Genomic DNA, 23,268 nt, shown 5'->3' with positions numbered 1-23,268 from the left:
ACACGATGTAAAATGTCAATAGAACAGTTTTTTGTCTCTAGTGACACAATTATGAAGAGCATTAGGACTGAATTAAAAAGACAAAAGACTCTTAATATACTTTTTAAAGACTCTATTCTCTGGGACACTCTAAAAATATGAGACTGTGCTCGTTTATATGTGTAATTAAATGTTTAGATGTATGAGTATATAATTTATGTAAGCTGGAATTTTTGAAGGACTGTACATATATTTGTATTAATTAATAAAGTTTAATAAAACAAATAAAAAATAAAAAAAAGGAACTGGACCAAAAAAAGGACCAAAGGGTCCAAGCTTATATTCATGGCACATGGGTTCATGTTTTTTTTAATAGGGGGAGGGAGCAAGCTTTGACATTTTGGCAGGCACAAAATGAAGGGTTATTTTTTTTTGTTTTTTTTGTTTTGTTTTTTGAGACACATGCTTTCTCAAGGAAGAGGGAAGTGATTTAGGTTAAAGGAGCCATATGTAATACTGACACCAAGCATTTAAAATCGGAACTATAATGCAGTTTCAAATCAGTGAAGAGAGCTGTCTGCCTCATCCCCAGAAGTGAAGCTCGACCAGGTTGCCAGTTTGAGGAAAACTGAATGAACAAGCAAGAGACGAGTTAAAGAACTTGGGCTGTAATAGCTAGAATGTGCCATAATCAACATATTTACACAGAAAAGTGTCCATCATTTCACTGAAACATCTACCTATGCAAAAAGTGTTACATATCAATTTTCCCTTCTGCTATAAATGTCATTTCTTCATCATTTCAGATCTTATCCACAATTTTTGTAGTCAAACATTTCATTCCATTTCGTATTGAACTTTAAACTTCAGAATTCTTTGACACTTGCAAGAGAGAGAAAGAGAGAGAGAGAGAGAGAGAGAGAGAGAGAGAGAGAGAGAGAGATGCATGAAAACTAAATGTTATTGACATATGCCTTATAAAATGTAATATTCAAAGACTGCATTTTAAAGTATAATACAGCATTAAGATGTAGCCTCCATTCATCCTTTTAAATTATTCCACTTCACTGAAACAACAAAGAGAAATCACTGCTCTTTTAATAGAAATATCAGAAACAGTTAAAGAAGTTTCATAAATTGACATTGCTACTTTATAATTAAGGTTGCAATCAATAGTGATACTTTAGTAAAGATTTTATTGCATTATGTAAAAACACCTATTTTCTCTACTCTTACCGGTCATAATAAACAGGACCACAGAGGAAGACCTGCTCAGCCTGCTCCAAGGAGACATTTTTATCAAAGCCAGGGCATATGTGATGGCCTACCAAAAGGAAAAGGGAACATTTTTAACAATAGAGTAATCCCTTGCTACTTTGGGGTTCATCTTTCGCGGATTCGCTACTTCGCGGGTTTTTTCAAGGGGGCATTTTTATTAATTACATGTATTAGACTAGGCCTGTAGAGTGAAATTTACTTATGCTAAATCACAGCTTAGGAATGACTCTATTAAAGAAACTGGTAGGATATCACATAGAATGACTGTTTAATGCAAAGGGTGGGTTGTTAACAGTACAGGGAAGGTTTTAAAAGTCCAAATACTCATTAAAAACATAATATATATATACATTTCCTACTTCGCGGAAATTCGTTTTTCACGGGTGGTCTTGAAGCTGGGATAGTGAGAGTGGTTGTTGGAGCTGGGATAGTGGGGGTGGTTGTTGGAGCTGGGCTAGTGGGGGTGGTTGTTGGAGCTGGGCTAGTGGGGATGGTTGTTGGAGCTGGGATGGTAGTGGTGGGTGTTGAAGCTGAGATAGTGGGGATGGTTGTTGGAGCTGGGATCGTGGGGGGGTTGTTGGAGCTGGGATAGTGGGGGTGGTTGTTGGAGCTGGGATGGTGGGGGTGGTTGTTGGAGCTGGGATGTAGTGGTGGTTGTTGGAGCTGGGATAGTGGGAGTGGTTGTTGGAGCTGGGATAGTGGGGATGGTTGTTGGAGCTGGGATAGTCAGGGTGGTTGTTGGAGCTGGGATAGTGGAGGTGGTTGTTGGAGCTGGGCTAGTGGGGGTGGTTGTTGGAGCTGGGATTGTAGTGGTGGGTGTTGAAGCTGGGATAGTGGGGATGGTTGTTGGAGCTGGGATAGTCGGGGTGGTTGTTGGAGCTGGGATAGTGGGGGTGGTTGTTGGAGCTGGGATAGTGGGGGTGGTTATTGGAGCTGGGATGTTAGTGATGGATGTTGAAGCTGGGATAGTGGGGATGGTTGTTGGAGCTGGGATAGTCGGGGTGGTTGTTGGAGCTGGGATAGTGGGGGTGGTTGTTGGAGCTGGGATAATGGGGGTGGTTGTTGGAGCTGGGATAGTGGGGGTGGTTGTTGGAGCTGGGATGGTGGGGGTGGTTGTTGGAGCTGGGCTAGTGGGGGTGGTTGTTGGAGCTGGGATGGTAGTGGTGGATGTTGAAGCTGGGATGGTGGTGGTGGTGCTTTTGGGAGCTGGGGTGGTGGTGGTAATGCAGGATGCTTCTCCTTATACAAAGACGTGTTTAATGAAGTCCGCAGTGACGACATTGACTGACAGTGGACGCAGTGGTAATGTAATTGTGGTCTGCAATTTAACCCACATCTGTGAATGGCATACCCTAAAGCATAAGAACACAGAACTCTGTAGTATGAATATTTATTTAGGATCTTACTGTATTTTACAAGAGAATGTTCACAAACTTTGTTGAGTGAAACAAAGCAGAGCAGCAGGCAGTGAAAGTCTTTGCAGAATGTTGGGCACTGTTTTTAATTCTGGTTGGGATCTCCCTTCCTCAATAATTATATTGAAAACAGAGTGGCTAATAAGTCAGATTGAGCACTTTGACATAACCACTATTTAAACTGAGAAGACTGTCTGACAACATGTTTTGGAGTTAAAAAGACAGAGATGTCAGAACAGTGTAAACATGTATATACACTAAAGACAGTAGGCTATGCTGATTAATGCACTAGACATCTACGTTATATATTCTTTTGTCATCTTTAGAATTAGAGCTACAAATTATTATCATAACTATTAAGTCATGTAATAATATGATACCTTGTTGGGCTTGGCCAAAATCGCGCTATAGTTTTTAAACAATAAGCTAACATTAGGATAAAAGTTAATTTTGAAGCATGATGTCATAAGTGAACAGAAAACAACACGTAGTGTCTTAGTAACATTAAGCTATAACATTTTGTTTAGTTATATTTGCTGTTTAATTCAAAACCCAGACTGTTTATAACATTAAATATACACAATCTTTTTCAAATTCTATACTTACACTCCAAGTGTTATCCATAGCTTTCATATGTGACAATTGCAGTCCTTGATTCCTCTGCGGTAGGGGGCAGTATCGCTAAAACACAAGGTCCTGGAACTGAAGTCCTACAACTTTGGTCCTAAAACTGCAGACTCCTGTACTGCAGCCAGACCCTACTCGACTGAGCAGTTTAGCAATGCTGTGAAAGGCAGCAGTGTTTTAGCCTTGACTGTTTCATGATTACACACCCTGGCCATTTTATGACTAAGTACAGTAAATATCCTACAGATTGCTCTTTTAATGGAGCCATGGGATGGTGAAAAGCATCTGTGCTGTGCTACTTTTTGTAAAAGATAAGCTGGGCATTAATGGGCCAGTTCAGAGTAGTATGCAAAACTTAGGTCATTTTGCACCTGTTTGGACTGTGGCATCCCTTGCCACTAAGGCCAGAGAGTGACCTTTGCTGCCAAAATTATGGAGCCTATAACGTGAGATATTTGGACCATAAATCCAGCTACTTACACATCTTTCCCACCAGCTTACCTTGTTAAGCATATAGGAGAGTGCATTCCACCTTCAGTTTATGGGTCTTATTGGTGTTATTAACCTAAAGAGCTGAAGCTAGCGCTATAGCTTTTGAAACTGTTATTACACTTTATCTGTTTAAAACATACAAACCAATTGTATGTGATGTCACTAATCATTTACCTACTTAAGGGGAGGGCAAAAATGGAAAGAGCCACCGCCATTTTCCCTGCATTTACAAGAATGTACTGTCTAAACCACATTATAATTTTAGACTAGACAAGGTTGGTGTTATTTTCCCTTCAATAAATGCCATTTTAGGAGGCAGATCATCACAATTTTGGTATTAAAGCATTTAGTTCCACTTTAAATGGGTTAATTTAAGAGTCTTCCTTACTGAATACTTATTTATACCTTAAACAGCTATGCGAAGCTAAAGCTAGCACTAGTTTTTATAAACAAAACTGATATTGAAACACTTCTTATTTCCCATTTTATCTATTTAAAACACACGAGCAGTGTACATCACGTCACTAAAACATCTACCTACTAGTGAAACGCTTATATTTGCTGTCTCCCTGTTTCAAATGAAATATGCAAGGCATTTCAAACACAATTCTTATTCCTTAACTCGTTTAAAACACACACACCATGGAGAAACACATATTAATCTGCCTCAATTTCTTTAAAACAAACAAACAATGGTATTTACACCTTTCAATCATGTTGTTTATCAACTTATTCATATAAAACACACAAAACAGTCCTGACTCCTCTCAAATGTTGCTATTCCTCACTTTATATAAAACACAACCTATGGTGTTTGCTCCTTTTAATCTATTCATAGGCATCTGTACTTCTATCATTTTTTCCAGAAATAATTCCCTGTTACCTGTTCAGGAAAAAAATATGTTGCTGCTTGTAAACTGCCTCCACTTTTCAAACACAAGGCCAATATTTTCTCTCATTATACTCCGTCTCTGGTGATAGAGATTTTTAGAAGGGCAACAGGGCTTTTGGGGTCTGGTAATATATAACATTAACTCTGTTCACTTGGTCATTTCATGGCTGCAAGACAATATGTTTGTAGACCTGGCCACACGATGGGTTTGGACTGTAATGCGACTGGACAGAGATCATAATCTGAGGCTGAAATTCCAGGAGAGCTCCACTCCGGACTGGGCATTTCTCAAAATGAATATACTGCTCAAGCACTACTTTCGGGGATGCTGGTGCTTCAATCTAGCCTGCTCTAGGGATGTTATTGTGCAATTACTTGAATTAGGATCCTGGTGAGTCAGCACATGCCCCGGTACTGACTGCCGCAATCACAGCAAAACTGCAAAGCCTCCAAGACTGGCAGCTCCCATTGCAATGAATCAGACTTAAACTAAGTTTAGTCTGCTAGGGCAGAGGATTCTCAAGGTCACTGAGCTAATTTGGTATTTAACGTGAAGGTTCAGTGCATGCTAAATCCTTTTATCAGCAGTTTGTGCAAAAACTCTGCTATCAGGAAAGAAGCAGCTGGACAGATAAGGCTTGTTTGCGCATGTGGTGGGAGATCAAGTAAGAGGTTTACATTCTCACAGCAATTCCTGCCCCCTGAGCTCTCCACTGAAGGCCGGCCCTAATTAACCTTATGGCTGCTGTGATGGCAGACAGAGCAGAAGGTTACATGGCTGACAAGAAGGAAATATAGATAATTTCAAAGAGAGGTTTGATGATTTATGTTAAAATTGACCTGAACTTCAGAACTATCTCTCTGCATTCAGTCAACATAATTTAGTGGTTACTCTTTGTATTTCTCTTTCTCACTGTTACTTAAACACACACAGACACCAAGACTACTTTCCTCAAAAAATATCCTCACACAGCTAGAGTAAATAATTGTTCATTTGGTATTGTCAATTTATACACACACATATGTCCAAAAGTATGTGATCACAACTTTTGAATTAGTGAACGTATCTCTTTTAAGGTGCACCTACTGTTGGCAAAGGAGTAATTTGAGCACATACCATGTAAATATGTATATATGTTCCATGGACCATCACTGAACAACAGAACAACATTCTAGGACAGTTGCAGTTAACTGAAGCCCACCATGTCCAATGCTAACCACCAAACAGTGTGTTCCTGGTTTGCTATGTCCTGTGGCGCAGCAGGAAGTCACACAGCTTGAAGGACCTAGAGGTTGTGGGTTCGAGTCCCACTCTGGGTGACTGTCTGTGAGGAGTTTGGTGTGTTCTCCCCCTGTCCGCGTGGGTTTCCTCCAGGTGCTCCAGTTTCCTCCCAGTCCAAAAACACAAGTTGGTAGGTGGATTAGCAAATCAAAAGTGTCCATAAGTGTGTGTGTGTTGCCCTGTGAAGAACTGGCACCCTCTAGCGGGTGCCCAATGATTCCAGGTATACTCCGGAACCACAGTAACCCTGAACTGGATAAGTGGTTACATTCAATGAATGAATGAATAAATTCTGTGAAGTATAAACCACTAAAATCACTGCCCCTAGTGCAGTAATGTGTGTGTTTACTGCCAGGAATGGGTTAAATGCAGAAGAACGTTTTTTAAATGTTCATCATCAAATTCATAATGGTCATTTATATTTCACAACACATTTCTGGTTTTTCATTTGAAATATTCGTTGTACTATTTTCAGTTAAATATTGGGTTTAGTATTGCACAAAATTGCAATGTATTTATTTACACTATTTTTTGAAAATGGTTTGTACATTTAATATATAATTTACTGTTAATACACTTTTTTGAGCAGAATCCATGTATAATAGGATTATTCATCAAATTTTCTGTGACTAGTTTGTGACTAATTTCAGCTTCATGGGGAATCACAACACATCAAAGACTTTAAAGAAATAGCCTCTGGTTCTTGTTTATTCACACATTTTCTATAAAAAAAAAGCAAAACAGCAGTGGAATAACAATTCGTCTGAACATTTAATGACATTGCACATACACAACTAGTGAATTATCTGCATTGTTTCATTAAAATACAGTTATTTAAATAATCGACACATGCCACCTTTAGTGATAAAGACCTGTTATGACTGGCTCACATGCAGAAACTCTCTGGATAGTACCGTAGTTCAGCCAGATTAAGCTGTACTTTGCATTGATTTATGAAAGTAGGCGGCAAGTGAAAACTCCAGTGTGTTACATGTCTTTAGAAGTGGTAAAAACACATGCCATTGGCTGATGTTTTTATAAAACAGTGGCAACATACAATATGACAATAATAATAGAATAAATTATTATTAAAAATAGTCTAAAAAAAACAATTACTTTTGTAAGAACCATTGTTGTTTTAGGACACTATCACTACTAAGCAAAAACAGGCTGCTCAAGGATGTAAAGTAAGCTTGTAAAAATCAGTATTCTTTAATATGCATGCTGAGTTTTAAAATCCCTCTGAATTAGACGTGACTACTAGCCTGCTAGACTGCTAGTTGATCAACTTAGTTCCAGTTCTTAAAATTAATTTAATTCAAACGAGGTTCTTTCATAGGGTATACACAGGACTGTAGTTGATTTTACAGTGTAGTGGTAATTCTGGGATTTGAAACCCCACTCAGGAAAATACATAACAGTTTAGCAATGAGAATCCTTGGGCAAGACTAAAGTTGGATCATATTCAAATTGATGCATGGTCTCACTTAAGGTTCCTTGTGAGAATAAAATGTAATTATTTTGCGTTAAACTGATGATAGGTTGTTGCAGGTGTTCATGCATTAAGTATATTTATATTTTTGGTTGATCCATTTTACAATACAGAATACAAAAACAGATGCAAATATTATGTTTGGCTCCAATTCTCTTTTCTTTTCTCTCTCAGATTCGTACACTTTTAAACACTGCTTCCCAACCGTCATAACACAAGTCTTTAACATCTGTGGTGTTTAGTAAGACAAAGAATGCTAATTACGCTAAACAAAACTACTTTGAGCACCTGCCTTCAAACAATATTGCTTATGTTCCCCTTGTAAAGTCAAAACAGATCAAAGTTATTGAAACACTTGTTTTAAAATTGAAAAAAAGGACACAAACATTTCAAACATGTATTTTTATTTTTTAATAAGCTTGACAACGCTTTTAGCAACTGGATTGATCATCTCAGACAGCTTTGCCCATGATAAGCAAACTCATCAGGAAGACCATGATGAAGAAGATCCACATGAAGAAACGATCCAGCACTTTGGCAACTTTACGCCACTCCCCTGTCCGTCTCTGTGTGGCCTTCTGGTCATGGTAACAGTTAGCAATGTACTCAATGTTTCTCTCCAATGACTGGTGATGGCAAATGCACTGGCCTTTACGAAGCAACTCTGTTTTTTTCTCAGATTCCCTCCCTCCCATTGCTCCAAAAATTTCACCTTCTTTATGTCCACCTGTTCTTCTTCCTCCACACACTCCTACAACTTCTGAGTCTCCATGATCAATTTTCACAAAAGCCCCATCTTTACACTCACTGGGGCGGGATGTTGCATTTGCTTCTGGCACCAGGGTTGGACTGAGGTCATCTTCCATCTCTTCCTTCAGTTTTTGAGAGCCACTAGCATCGAAGGCTGTAGCTCGCTGTGTCTTCAATGCCAGTTCTTCTCCCCTGGCCTGGCTATTGACTGTCCAACTAGCTCCTCTTTTGGCAGTCTTCTCAGTCTGTGCTGACAGGCAACTCTCCCCCACCTCATACACAAAGCAGATTCGGGCCAGGTAGTGTAGAATGAAGCGACGGGCCCACTCAGGTACAGGTTGTGCCTCTGGACCACAGTGATGGACGTTCATTATGAAGATGGTTAGAGCTGTAGAGGCTGTGATCATAGTCATAGTGGCAATGTAGTATTTTCCTGTAAGCACAACAGTACTGATCAGACCACAACACTGCACTGAACAGATGCAACCATAAATACCCACCATGAGGCCAGAGGATTATTGCTGATCAGGTCCCAAGTGAGCAGTTACAATAAAATACCCCACTGCAAATCATTGACTGCTCTGAGACGCCAATAGTAAGATAACTGCAGCACAACAGTTAAAGAATTACAAAAGTGTAACAGTGCCAAACACATTATCCAGCCTCATTAGTGCACTTTCCATATGCTAGACCCAGTCTGGACCCCTCTGGGCACAATAATCAGGAGATATTAATTTTTAACACTTTAGAGTTAACATTTAATTTCACAACAAGGCACACTATTAAAATGCTGTGCTCAACAAAATATATTCAGCTGATAAATATTCATAAAGCAATCACCATAACCAATGACAGGGTTATAAATGTGAGAAAATACTTAGTCGTGCTAAAATAAAACCATTACCAAGATTTAAGTATCAATTAAATCAATCTATATGTGGATGTTATACAGTTTTAGTTGCAGGCAAAATTTTGGGGGGCCTGGGCAAAATGGCACAATTTTTTTTATTAAAAAAATTTAAGTAGAAGCACAATCAAGGAAGCAATTATTTTATTTATTTATTCTAATAGTAAATGAAAGTTATTGAATATTTCTATCATGATATTTCAGCTTCAAAATCATTGTGATACTTCATTGGGCTGTAATAGGAAGAACAGAGCCTCTGTTGTTGCTACTCTGGGCTCAGCACTGCAGAAATTGTACTGTGTAAGGGGGGTAGGCACACTTCATGTTGTACAGTTCGAACTTAATTAATTACTTAGGCTTTAACTGACTTGAAGGAAAGCTTAGGTAGCTCAGAGATGACGGATCTGAAATACAATATATGTTCTGCTAATTCACACCTGCCACAATCTATGGAAGCAGATTAAATTTGTAAAATAACTCCAAATTTTCATATTTCATGGCATTTTTCATCATTGAAAATCTGTAACCTGATCTTAAAAGAGATTTTGAAGTTGTTTACTTCATTCTACTTCAAAAAAATGGACCAAAATACAGTAATACCTTGACAAGTTTAATTTGTTCTGTGACTGAGCTCATAACTCAATTTGCTCATATATCAAATTACATTTCCCCATTAAAATGAATTGAAATATTATTAATCTTTCCAGCCCTGCAAAAAACACACATTTTTGTTACATGTAAATGTAATTTATAAATAACAAATAATGTATAAAAAATAATATATTATATAACATGATAAAAGAGAATGTAAAGAAATATACTCTTTCTATTAAGTGTATTTACCTTGAAGATCAGATGAAGATGCTGTCAGAGGTAGAGGAGATTGGCGGAGGAGGTTGGCGGAGTTTTCGTGCTCTATCGCTTAACTTACTCACTAAACGCTTAATGCTACAATGCTACAAAAACAGCGACACAACAGAGATGTGCGGCACGATAAACAAGTAAACTGAACGCTTGCTGGGCCACCTAGAGGCGGGTACCATAAGCTTGCTCACTCGTAATTCAGATCCTGTCTCGCATCGTAAAGCAAAAAATTGACCGAGTGACGGCTTGTATCTCTGAAAATTTGAGTTGAGTCAAGGTTTCACTGTACAACATTTGGGTAGGAATGCATACATTTTAGCATACAAATGCTTATGTGTAAGCATCATTCTGTGGCTGATACTGCACAAGTCAGTGTAACTGACACAATAAATAAGCATGTGAAATCTCACCAATAAGTGGCACATGCTCAGATGGTGGCATGCTCTCTGCTACTAACAACTGGAAGACGGTAAGGGCCAGCAGGACTGTTACCCCGAGAGACACCTTTTCTCCTGAGTCTGCCGGCAAGTAGAAACCCAAGGGAGCCAGAAAGGAAATCATCATACATGGAATGAGGAGGTTGAAGATATAGAAAGAAGCTCTCCTCTTCAAATGTACTGTGTAGGTGATATCAGGATAAGGGTCAGAACAGCAACCATACAATATAACATTCTTCTCTGCAGGCATTCCAAGCACTTCCCATTCAACGTTCTCCACAAAGTCGGCCAGATCAGCACTGTTCATGGCATTGTGAAGGTCCATCTGGTTACCATTGTGTGTCCAGGAGCCAAAGGTGAGGCGGCACTGCTGGGCATCAAAGGGGAAGAAGGACACGTCCACTTTGCAGGAGCTCTTAGTTATGGCTGGCTGATCCCATGTGATCTGGCCATCATTTCGGATCACCACATTGGTCTCCATGGAACTGGAGAACTGGTCATCTGCACTGTAGAGTAGGGCAAGGCCAAATACAGATAAAAGACAGAACAAAACATTTCTTCTTGGAATAGTTGAGTAATGGTTATTATAATTTGAAATAATTATTTTCTGGTGGATCTGACAGCAAAGTATCACATAAATTCTAAGTGTTATAAAAATATAATACAAGAAAAAAATACAACTGGGTTTTTTGGTATTTAATAAGTACATACACCAATCAGGGTCGCGGTGGGTCCGGAGCCTATCCGGAATCATTGGGCGCAAGGCAGGAACACACCCTGGACCCACTGCGACCCTGAACTGGATAAGCAGTTACAGATAATGAATGAATGAATACACCAATCATCCATAACATTAAAACATAACATAACTAGAGCCTTATTGTTTCTACTTTGTACTACAATGTTCTACAATTACAGACTGCAGTCCACCTGTTGCTCCGCTCCTGGTCCTTGTCAAGACCACCACAGGACCAAAGCAGGTATAATTTGGGTATTGGATATTTTTGGTTTGTGGATTATTCTCAGTCCAGCACTGACACTGAGATATTTAAAAATCCAGCAGCACTGCATTGTCTGATCCATTCCTACAAATGAAACACACACTAATATACCACCACCACATCAGTGTCACTGCAGCACTGAAAATGATCCACCACCCAAACCATACCTGGTCCTGATTATAGAAGAACATAATAAAAAGGGGCTAACAATGTAGTAGTTCAGTATATTAACACTTTTTTTACTTTCAGGAACACCTCTATGATGATAACACATGATACATTTCCTGGCATCTGAAAACAATCAAAATGAAGATTTGTCAAGTTTGTACATTGTAGTTTCATTTGCATTGTTTTAATTCAACTGTGAATGACTACAAACGAAATTAAATGTTGTTTGAAAATGATCTTGTTTATTGGTGTTACATTAACTCTATATTGTGAGTTACTCTGACAAAGTGTTAAGTGTTAAACTATTTTTAAAAAATGCTATGTAACCCTGGAGGTTGTGGAGCTCTACAAACATTCAAAAAATTATGTCTGTGGGAGTTAATTCAACACTGGATTTTTGTAGTTTAGTTAGACAAAAGGAAAATGTTCATTATAATAATTTATGGAACATAAAGGGCTTTTAAAGGAACACTAGGTAAACTTGGGTAATTTTACTCCTGGGCTCCCCCTACAGTTGCAGTGTGTAATTCACTTTTACAGCATTAACTTGAAATAAAGGGGGAGGTGGGGAGAGAAGTGGGTGGTTTCCTAACCTCCTCCAAATGTTACATTGTGCAGTTTCTGCAGTGCTGAGCCTGGAGTAGAAATGACAGAAGCTCAATATTCCCTATTACTGGGCAGTGAAATATCCCAATTATTTTGATGCTACAAGTAATTTAAGGTAAAAATACTACATAGTGTTCTTTTAATGTTATAGAAAGACAAACATTTATAATATTACACAGTTTGTTGTAATATAACAGGTGTGGAGAATACATGGCAGGAGATGAGAACTAGAATAACCAGTGACTGAATGGATTAGAATGAAATCAGACAGTGATGCAAAGGAAACTTACAGGGTGCCAGGGCACAAGAAAACACAAGAAATAAATGGTGCTCTTTAAAGAATTGCACACTATTTCCCACTCCTCTGTTTTTAGTTTATTGTTTCTGTTTCTGCATTTCATTACTTAATCATACAAGAAACGGTAACTGCTAATCATCCTAACTGAAACTGAATATTTTGAATCATAATAATCACAGTGGTCACTGGGTTAAGTATCCATCATAATATTAATCATTTGTAATATTATTTTTCTTCTAGGCCTGTCATTATTAGAGTTTATATTATAGGGGATTTCAAGTAGCACAGCAGCCTAAACATTAATCCATCTAATGCCAGGGATGGAAGACAGCACTGGTCCAGCAATTGGTCTAAATATTTCCTCTGAAAAGACAAAATGGCCCTCCTTTTAAATGCATATATCCATCATATACATAAAAAACCACTGGACTAATTACTTCTTGAGATTCTCAGCTCACCAAGTTAAAACCAAAAATAAATGAAAAATAAAATAAAGTATAACAGGGAGATGAAGGCTACAAATACTTATACTTATTTGTAACTTGAGGTTTGTAGCACTTTCAGTGATGCGGTTAGCTGTCTCTCGAGGTTATTAAGTCAATATTACCCACCTATGGAGCAGGAATAGAGCAATCTTAATTTCGGTTTGTGCTTTTCAACATTTGGATTTCTCTCCCATTGTCTAAAAAATTTCAGATGCCTCTGCCATGTGCAGAGAGAGAGAGAGAGAGAAAGAGAGAGAGAAATAGACCACCTAGCATACCAGAGACAGTTTGTTTCACTCATTTACAGATACTGGGGCTCTGTAAACACATTAGACCTGTTGCAAGAGCTGAAACAGCCTGGAGAGCAGCAAATGGTGAGGAAGCTATTCTGAATTATATATAAATAATAATGGTGAATGGATGCAGTTATGTTGCAACGGTGTCCTTGTTTTATTTATATATACTGACTTTTACTGTATTATTGTTAAAACTATCTTTTTCTTTCTTTCGTTTAGGATATGTGTTAATCTGCTTCAAGAAGTAATGGGGTTTAAGATATGATCAGATGCTCAAATGTGATTATATTAAAGCCATTTGTTTAGAAAAATTTGTACACAGTATAAGAGCCTTGGCCTATAATTATCTCTAAAAGGTGCACAATATTTTACAACGTTGCTTACAATGTTTTTTGTGGATGTAAAATGCACTTCCTTTAAAGGGCATTGTTTTCAGATATGAATGGAAATGGCTAAAATCTGTAAATAACATGAAGCATCAGCAGACAATAATGCAATCTGGCTTAGTCACTGGAAAGATTTATTTTGCACTTTAGCCCTCTTGTTCTTCTATGAGAGGGATTTACAATTTAAGCATACAAGCCCTTCTGCCCTTCTGCAAAGCTCCTGCTTAAAATGATTATTTCTATCAGGGATTAAGCGACTGACTTACCACACCTGCCATGCGACCCGTGTAGGCATTTTCCAAAATGGGGTAGTGCTGTTCCACGTTATTTCACAGCAATGAAATCAGTACATTTATTCAGAGCTATGTCCTAGCAGGGTAATGAAAGGCAGAATCAGATCCACTGACTGGACATTCCAGCAAATAAACGGCTTGTCCAGCTTGTGTCCATGGCAATACCAAGCCAAGCAATGGCAAAGAGCAGACATAAGGGAAGAAGGTGGAACTAATGTGTGTGAGATGGACAGGCAGAATCAAAATCGATGAAACTCAATACCACTCCGACCTACTTGTTATATAGGACTATATCTGGTCTCCATACATAACTACTAGGTATACGGATGGTATCAAGGCCATCGTAGTCCGCCTTATTCCAGATGAGGAATGCATCAAACCAGACCTGACGAATCCACAGGTATGTGGTGAGGATCTGATTGCGTTCGTCCTGGGACAGAACACACAACACAAGTTGACATAGTCCACAACAACAGGAAAATGCAGTAAATGTTAATTATCTAGTTTCTTTAATATTAATTTCAGCTTGTTTCTGTTTTCTTGTGTCCCTGATGCACTAGTTGGAATAAAAACATAATTTCATGCAGTGCTCAGAAATGTTTGGACCAGACAGCAATTCAGATCCAAAACCCTCATGTCTCTGTGAGTGAGTGAGAAAGACAGATAAGAGAAAATATAAAGGAAGAGAGACAACAGCAAGGCAAGGTTTCCTACCCTTCACCAAAGATTACACAGTGCAGTTTCAGTTCCGTGATGCATCACAATGGTTTTGAATCTGTAATTTTAAGATGTGTTCCTTTAATAGCTTGAACTAGCTCAGCTACTTAGCATGCCAAAACTCTTCTATACAAAAGATATAAAAATGACCAAACAACTAAAATAATACAGTTTCATCTGACAAATACTCTCTATGTAGACAACAAGGCATTAATACAGAGTGAAAGTGTTTCATAGATAGATATCGCCTTAAGATATATTAATACCATATCGATGATTTGGGAAAGAGTGATCTGTAAGGTGACGTTAATAATATTGTCCGTGTCCTCCACTGGCCTCAGTGCATTGGTGTAATTAATGAAGAGGTCCTTCATCAGCTTGTGTGCATACTTTCCCTGAGCACTCCAACACACTGCAGAGAAACACAGAGAGAATAATGGTTTAACGGCATCTCTTGTAATATTGCCTTCATTAGACATTTAACAGACCAATGCAAAAATGTGACAGGCTCATGAATAATTAGCCGGAAAAAATATACTGTGGATGTACTGAATATGCGCTTGCACATGTTCAGTACCATTGAACACTATAATTTCTTTAATAAGATATGTGCTTGGTGATGGAATTAATTTGTGACTACTGTAAGATGAGGGCAAAAGGAGTAACCATCTTCACTGCCTGAGTGAAGTCCGGCACTGAGCCAGGTACCGTCACTATATTACAGCAGCAATACGGCACACATTTATAAAATTAATAACAAACAGGGGTTGGACAATAAAACTGAAACACCTGGTTTTAGACCACAATAATTTATTAGTATGGTGCAGGGCCTCCTTTTGCGGCCAATACAGCGTCAATTCGTCTTGAGAATGACATATACAAGTCCTGCACAGTGGTCAGAGGGATTTTTCTTGCAGGATAGTGGCCAGGTCACTACGTGATGCTGGTGGAGGAAAACGTTTCCTGATTCGCTCCTCCAAAGTGTCTCAATAATATTTAGATCTGGTGACTGTGCAGGCCATGGGAGATGTTCAACTTCACTTTCATGTTCATCAAACCAATCTTTCACCAGTCTTGCTGTGTGTATTGGTGCACTGTAGCCTTCAGGATACAATGTTTGAACCATTGGATGCACATGGTCCTCCAGAATGATTCGGTAGTCCTTGGCAGTGATGCGCCGATCTAGCACAAGTATTGGGCCAAGGGAATGCCATGATATGGCAGTCCAAACCATCACTGATCCGGGTCAGCACCCGAACATCCCTTTCAGACAGCTTCCTCTTGCGTCTACAATTAATCCTGTGGGATGTGTTTCATCCTTCTTGGTGGTATGCTGACATTACCCTGGATACCGTGGCTCTTGATACATCACAAAGACTTGCTGTCCTGGTCACAGATGCGCCAGCAAGATGTGCACCGTTGTCCTGTTTTGAACTCTGGTATGTCACCCGTAATGTTGTGTGCATTGCAATATTTTAAGCAAAACTGTGCTCTTACCCTCTGCTAATTGAACCTTCACACCCTGCTCTTACTGGTACAATGTGCAGTTAATGAAGATTGACCACCAGGCTGGTTCAATTTAGCCATGAAACCTCCCACACTAAAATGACAGGTATTTCAGTGTCCAACCCCTGTACTTCTCAAACTGGTTTATATTATAAAACATCAGAAGAATTTTGGTAACATTGTTTTTTATGATAATATAACTTTTCAATACATAAAACCCTCAGTGAAGTTGAAATTACAAGATAATTTAAACAATGATATAAAATGTTGCATAATTTATCATGAAGTTACAAAGCCCTTCATAGTAGTTTGAGGTGAAATACAACATATCAGAAAACAGGTTAGAATTGATTGCCCTCAAAATATTCAGCAAAATTATTACATAAAAATGTTGAAAAAAGTACATTGGGTGATACATGACATATGTTTTTACTATAGTTAAATATAAAGTTATGGTATACGTTTTTAAATAATGCAGTAGATTTTTGGTTTATTTGTTTTCAAATGTAATATTACTTTTAATATTACAATGCATGTAATCCTCAGAGGGCATGTGTAAGTTCAAGGCTGATTTTAGGCAGTCAATATGAAAGCTCTGTTTGTTTGTATCAAGTTGACCCCTGGTTTCTACCACTAACATTATAAAGAATTTGAATCTGCCAGTTTTTTCACAATTTTCAGAGTAAAGGTGTAGTTTATGACTGTGATCAAAAACACTTTTTATAAAATTATAAAATGTTTCCTCACATTTGCTAGCTCTCCTGTCTTTTTGCGTGCTGGAAACCAGTTCAATGTGTTTACAGTGTCTGTAAATGATTAGAAAAATAAACTGGCTCAGTCCAGTATGCTATTCTCTCTCTATCTCTCTCTCTCTCTGTGCTCATGGCAGAGGCCTCTGGAGTATTTTTAGACAATGTAGAAATCTCAAAACGTTAAAAAAAGCACCAACCAAAATGGGGATATTGCTCGTTTAGGTGGGTAATGCTCCATAGGTGCTCCATATGTGGGTAATATAGACATATTGTTTATATTGAAATGTCTCCAAATTTGGGACATGGCTAACTGAATTACTTAAAGTGCTACAAAGCTAAGCATGAGTTTAGTCTTTGTGTATTTATCCAAACACTGGATTAAACACTCACAGACAGGTTAAACTTCATCTATATACAAACAACTGTCAGTTTTTCCCATCAAACACACCTTAAAAGACACTTAGCTTCAGAATGTAATCAACCAGAAAGAAGTGTGATTGCCCACAATTGTAGATGTTACCTTTAAGACACAATGAATGACTTACCTAACATAGAGTAAGTGGAATTCCATTTTAAGTGTAATATTGTTTAATTATGTCTATAATAAATCTAAGTAGTTTGTGCCACCCAGCACAAGGACAAGAAAAAAATAGATTGTTTATATTAACATAATGATGCAGTCTGTATAGTGGGCAGACTCAAGACCCAGTCATTCCAGACATAAGCTCTTCAATATCTAACAGGCAGTTCAAGGCGAGATTCAAGGCTCTGGGCTTTGGTCACACTGCAATGTCTGAAGCTCTTTTTCCTTTACACCCACCAGATCGTCCTGTACAGTGAGTGTAGCTGAATTCTTGCATTTCATTACTATCTTAAATTACTTATATCACTATCAATTATTTTATAGAAGTGGTTAAATAAAGATCAGTACAAATCATGGCAGGATACAATGCATGCATAAGCTACAATATTGAATTCCAAGAGAGATAGTAATTCTTGAAAAGGCGCTAACACTTACAACAGCAGAAGAGCACTAATGAAGTAGACAGGCTACTCATTCCCTCTTTACTGCTCCCTTGAACTCAGGACTAGCTCAGCTCTTTTTCAGAACCAGTTTTGACCAAGCAAAAACACAGAAAACTACACACTGTACAACTTGAGGGGAAGACCAGAGGACCTGGTGCAAACAAGATATTGAAAGCTCAGCAAAAAGATATCATATTTTATAACATGAACTGGCCTTGTTTCAAAGATATTCAGCAATATTGAGATCAGATTTAAGTACAAGTCATCTCTAACTGCTGTAATGAAACACTTTCCGATACAGTTAATACACAAATCAATGAACAAGCATTGTTCAAACACCTGACATGTCTTCAAGTTGCTCGTGAAACAAATTGTATCATTTCTTATAGTACATTTCTTGCTTTTCTTTTAATGCCATTTTAACCGAAGCTCTGAAGAAAGATTGGGTCTAGATTTATGGTGCAATCTGATGTTTTATTTTTTATGAGAAATCTGCTTTTCTCTGGTGCATTACACAGTTTTATTCTACTGTTTTTTTTGTTTGTTTGTTTTTTTTGCTTGAGTGTTCCAAATGTGTACATGGTACATCAAAAGCTAAAAGCAGAAAAGTTCATTTAATCAATTTAACAAGTACAACAAAATAACTTCGTGTTGTTTTTCAAACCCAATAAATATGTGAAACTATCCCAGCGTCACAGCTTGTACTTTATTATATAAGCTTGCAGAAGAGCAGTTTTTCTAATATCCCTGGACATAGACAGAAGAGAAAAACTGATGAAAGGTTGCAACGCAGGATAGTCCGAATAGTGGATAAGCAGCTCCAATCAAGTTCCAAAGAAATTCAAGCTGTCCTGCAGGCTCAGGGTGCATCAGTGTCAGCGCGAACTATCCGACGATATTTGAATGAAGTTAAATGCTATGGCAGTAGACTGAGGAGGACCCCACAGCTGACACAGAGACATAAAAAGTTAGACTGCAGTTTGCTAAAATGTACGTGAGTAAGCCAAAATCCTTCTGGGAAAACATCTTGTGGACAGATGAGACTATTTGTTAAAGCACATCATTCTACTGTTTACCAAAAACGGAATGAGGCCTACAAAGAAGAGAACACAGTACCTACAGTCAAATATGGTGGAGGTTCAAAGATGTTTTGAAATTATTTTGCTGCCTCTGGAACTGGGTGCTTTGACTGTGTGCAAGGCATCATGAAATTGGAAGATATTTTATTGGACCCAAAGGATTTTGGGTCACAATGTAGGGCCCTGTGCCAGAAAGCTGGGTTTGTGTCCTAGGTCATGGGTTTTCCAGCAGGGCAATGACCCCGAACATATTTCAAAAAGCACCCAGAAATGGATGGAAACAAATCACTGGAGAGTTCTGAAGAGGCCAAGATCTACATCCCACTGAACACCCGTGAAGAGATTTTAAAATTGCTTTTGGGAGAAGGCACCCTTCAAATATGAAAGACCTTGAGCAGTTTGCAAAAAAAAGTGGTCCAAAATTCCAGTTGAGCGGTGTAAGAAGCTTGTTGATGGTTATAGGAAGCGATTACTTTCAGTTATTGTTTTCCAAATCGTGTTCATCATTCATTCATTCATTCATTATCTGTAACCGCTTATCCAGTTCAGGGTCGCAGGGGGTCCAGAGCCTACCTGGAATCATTGGGCGCAAGGCAGGAATACACCCTGGAGGGGGCGCCAGTCCTTCACACGGCAACACAGACACACACACATTCACTCATTCACACCTACTGACACTTTTTCTTGAGTCGCCAATCCACCTACCAACGTGTTTTTGGACTGTGGGAGGAAACCGGAGCACCCAGAGGAAACCCACGCGGACACACCAACTCCTCACAGACAGTCACCCGGAGCGGGAATCGAACCCACAACCTCCAGGCCCCTGGAGCTGTGTGACTGCGACACTAACCTGCTGGGCCACCATGCCACCTGGGGGCCAATAATTTTGTATGAAATTATATACATTGTGTAGTGATCCAAAACACATGTATATAACAAAACATGTGTTATTGCAATAATTTTCATGGAGAAATCATTCATTTTATAGAAAATGTTCAGGGGTGCCAATACTTTCAACCATGATATGTTGCGAGTGCCAAGTCTCAGGAATAAAACAGTGTTTGACACTGAAAGAAGCCTGCTTTGTCCTGGTGCACTTAGTCATGTACCACAGCAATAGAAAGCACAGGAGAAAAAAACATGGCAGACAGCTAAAAGTGATGCCACTTTGATACCACGTGTTAGAGGAAGAGTAATTATTTAGATATCAAAAGCCTGCCAAGATAGACCCAAATATCTCAAAACCTCCTTAGATATCATAAGATATAGATATCATGCAGCAGAACAATGACCCCCCCAAAAAAACACTGTCTTGGCAATTAGAGAGCTTTTCATAGCCAAAAAGTGGGCGAATCCTTGACAGGCCAAGCCAGTCACTCGATCTAAATCCAATACAGCATGCATTTCATATTCTAAAAGCTCTGAAACAAGCAGGAAGTAAAGACAGCTGCAGCTCAAACATGGCAGATCACTGATACAGAACATAAATGTCGGTTAAGAAAAAAAAAAGTAGATCTGGAGCCTACAGAGAAACGTTGTTCACAGAAGAGCCTGGATTGATCTCCAGTACATAACAGGGCATCACATGCTCACACACTCATTCATTCACTCACACCAGTGCCAATCAAACTTTCAACATATTGTCACTTTCCAATGAAAAGCATGTATCTCCAAAATAGCAACTTTACAGGAGACATAAAAACCATCTTATCTTTCAATTAAAGTCAGTGTAAAAAAAAACTTTATTCTAAGTAATTTTGAAGCATTTCTATTGGTCCATTCATCATGACATTTTCACACAGTATTTTTAAAGTCTTACTATTCCAGAGATATCACTGCTGTCTTTAACAATCATTGGTCAGCAGTGACACTCAGGTGTATGAAGACTCAGGATTGAGTCTCTGAGTTGACTCCTCTTATGAAACCCATTTATTTATACTGCCCATATTCACTGTGTACATCAATGCATCAGTACAAACCATGCCGTGATTTCCACTACAGAAACATGTCTGTTTTTAATTCAGTACCATGTGAGGTCCCAAAGACCACACTAACCACGCTAATACTGGATTTGGGCCTTGCATATAATACTAATATTAAGACTTTCCAAGTTTCAACATTTAAAATGTTATCTTTCACATCACTGCATTTTGTTTTTATTTACATTTGGCCCAATGTCTCAACTCTTTTGGATTTGTGGATTTATTTGGCTATTAACATCATTAAAAATAAAATAATCTATAAATTAAATGTCTTGTAGTGTGTAACGAATAAATATTGTTCTGTGTTGATTTGACATTGTTAGGTCCAATAACGTGAGAGGTTAATAGATTTATATGGTTATTTTAATCATTGTAAAATAAATTACTTAATTTTTCACCAAACTAAGCCTTGTAATGTGTGGAGAATAAATATCTGTACTTTTCTAAGTTGTTTTGATATCATTTGGTCCCATAACTTGAGAGTTTAACAGATTTATTTGGTTATTGAATTCATTAAAAAAATTAGCTTTGGTATGTAAGAAATAAAATTATGTACAGGTAAAATAGAAAAAAAAAAGATTAATATTTGGATATTAGCATTAAAAGTTATACGTTTATTTTAGTAATTGTGCGACGTTCCCTAACGCTGGAGTTGGGCGCAGGGGCAAAAACAGTAATAATCGGCTGCGTTTCTGGCTTAATCTCAGCAAGTACAGTTTAGTAAATAAAGACTATGGATGTCATTTTTGGTTTATTTTGTTACATCAAGAATCTGCAACTGTACCTGTGAATATACGTTTGGTAACTGGCGAAAAAAGCGGAATTCCGAATCTCTAATAAATGTCGAATCTGAACCAACTTTACCGCAGTGTAAACGTTTGATGCTGAGCGGCAGCTGTGAAAGTACGGTAATTGTGAACGTTTGTTTCCATCACAGCAGTCACCGAAAACACGCAAACGGGGCATTGTCCTGCTGTTAAAAGGGAAATAAAGAAATCGGATAACGGTTCGTTTCTTTTTCTTCCCTTTTCCATTTTCCCATTTGAAAACGAAAATCCAATGGAAGCGGACCGTACAGAGACAGCAGCGAGGAACCTACAGATAAAGTCGATTAACGCTGACATACCTGGAAGAAAAGAGAATCCGAAAACAAACAGCGGGAACCAACTCCTACGTAGAGTCATGTTTTTCTGTCAGACAAAAATGTGAAGAAAAGTCGTTCATTCACTCGGTAGAAGAGGGAAGGTCTGCACAGAGAGAGAGAAAGAAAAAGAGAGAGAGAGAGAGAGAGAGAGAGAGAGAGAGAGAAGGAGAGAGAGAGAGAGAGAGAAGGAGAGAGAAGGAGAGAGAGAGAGAGAGAAGGAGAGAGAGAGAGAGAGAGAAGGAGAGAGAGAGAGAGAGAAGGAGAGAGAAAGAGAGAGGAGAGAGAGAGAAGGAGAGAGAGAGAGAGAGAAGGAGAGAGAGAGAGAGAGAGAGAGAGAGAGAGAGAGAGAGAGAAGGAGAGAGAGAGAGAGAGAGAAATTGCCCCATGAATACTTAGGTGTTTTTTGAAAGGTATAGAGAACATATTTCGAGGTATTCACTGCGATATAGTGTACAACTGCGTACAAACCTTGATTCAATTTTGTAAGAAACTGTTCTGACAAAAACACAACGAAAAGATTTTAATGTTTTAACTAACCAAGTTATTTTTAAACAGAATTTGATACCTGCAGCACTCAAATTGTGAAACGGGCAAAAGAAAAGTTAAAATATAAATAATATTCAAGTTCTAAATTTTTTTTAAAGATTGCACAATATGAAAGTGAATATCCCAGCTAACAAATGGTCGCCAAAACGTTACAGGAGACGTTCTTATAGGACCTTTATAGAACCACCAGGAAACCTTCAGAGGACTATGACGGAACGTTTGAGGAAAGTCCTTTAAAAGTCTCTTTCGACTTTCATAGGACATTTTAAGGACTACCAGGAATCATTCAGCGGGCAATGGGACATTAATCAAAGCTTTTTGTGTATTACTGACTTTATTTAACAAACATAAATTATGTAACCATTACATCCTCACTTACTGATATAAGTACTAAGGAATATTAAGTTTTGTCTTTAAACTTAAAGAACACAGCTATAGTGAAGTGCAAAAAAATTAAGCACTGTACTTCAAAAGAAACAAGCTTTGTTTTATTCATTTCACAGCCCCAGCACATGCAACAAGAATGTATATCTCTATCAGCAACCCTGCTGCCAAAATGTTATTCTTT

The 23,268-nt window shown here is 38.3% G+C and overlaps 1 protein-coding gene across 1 annotated transcript; it reads right to left on the bottom strand.

The window, feature by feature from the left end:
* Positions 1-7,876: 7,876 nt before the first annotated feature.
* LOC136668727 (neuronal acetylcholine receptor subunit alpha-10) lies at positions 7,877-22,255 on the bottom strand. The gene is made up of 5 exons (XM_066646407.1): positions 22,137-22,255; positions 14,932-15,077; positions 14,224-14,378; positions 10,389-10,921; positions 7,877-8,640 (listed from the first exon to the last, which is right to left on the bottom strand). Exons 1-5 carry the CDS (start codon positions 22,192-22,194, stop codon positions 7,910-7,912), a joined length of 1,623 nt encoding a protein of 540 aa, XP_066502504.1. The 5' UTR covers positions 22,195-22,255; the 3' UTR covers positions 7,877-7,909.
* Positions 22,256-23,268: the final 1,013 nt, after the last annotated feature.

Source organism: Hoplias malabaricus, chromosome 15 (genome assembly GCF_029633855.1).
Source record: "Hoplias malabaricus isolate fHopMal1 chromosome 15, fHopMal1.hap1, whole genome shotgun sequence".
Classification (NCBI taxonomy): Eukaryota; Metazoa; Chordata; class Actinopteri; order Characiformes; family Erythrinidae; genus Hoplias; species Hoplias malabaricus.
The sequence above is the reverse complement of the archived record's forward strand: the minus strand, read 5'-3'. Positions and strand labels throughout refer to the sequence as shown.

What these genes read in the sequence shown, in the direction of transcription:
- LOC136668727 (XM_066646407.1), bottom strand. Translation starts at nt 22,194, where the DNA reads ATGACTCTACGTAGGAGTTGGTTCCCGCTGTTTGTTTTCGGATTCTCT. An exon ending in CGGATTCTCTTTTCTTCCAG is followed by an intron (nt 15,078 to 22,136) that starts GTATGTCAGCGT and finishes GTTTCTCTGCAG; the next exon opens with TGTGTTGGAGTGCTCAGGGA. An exon ending in TGAGCATGTGCCACTTATTG is followed by an intron (nt 8,641 to 10,388) that starts GTGAGATTTCAC and finishes TTGTGCTTACAG; the next exon opens with GAAAATACTACATTGCCACT.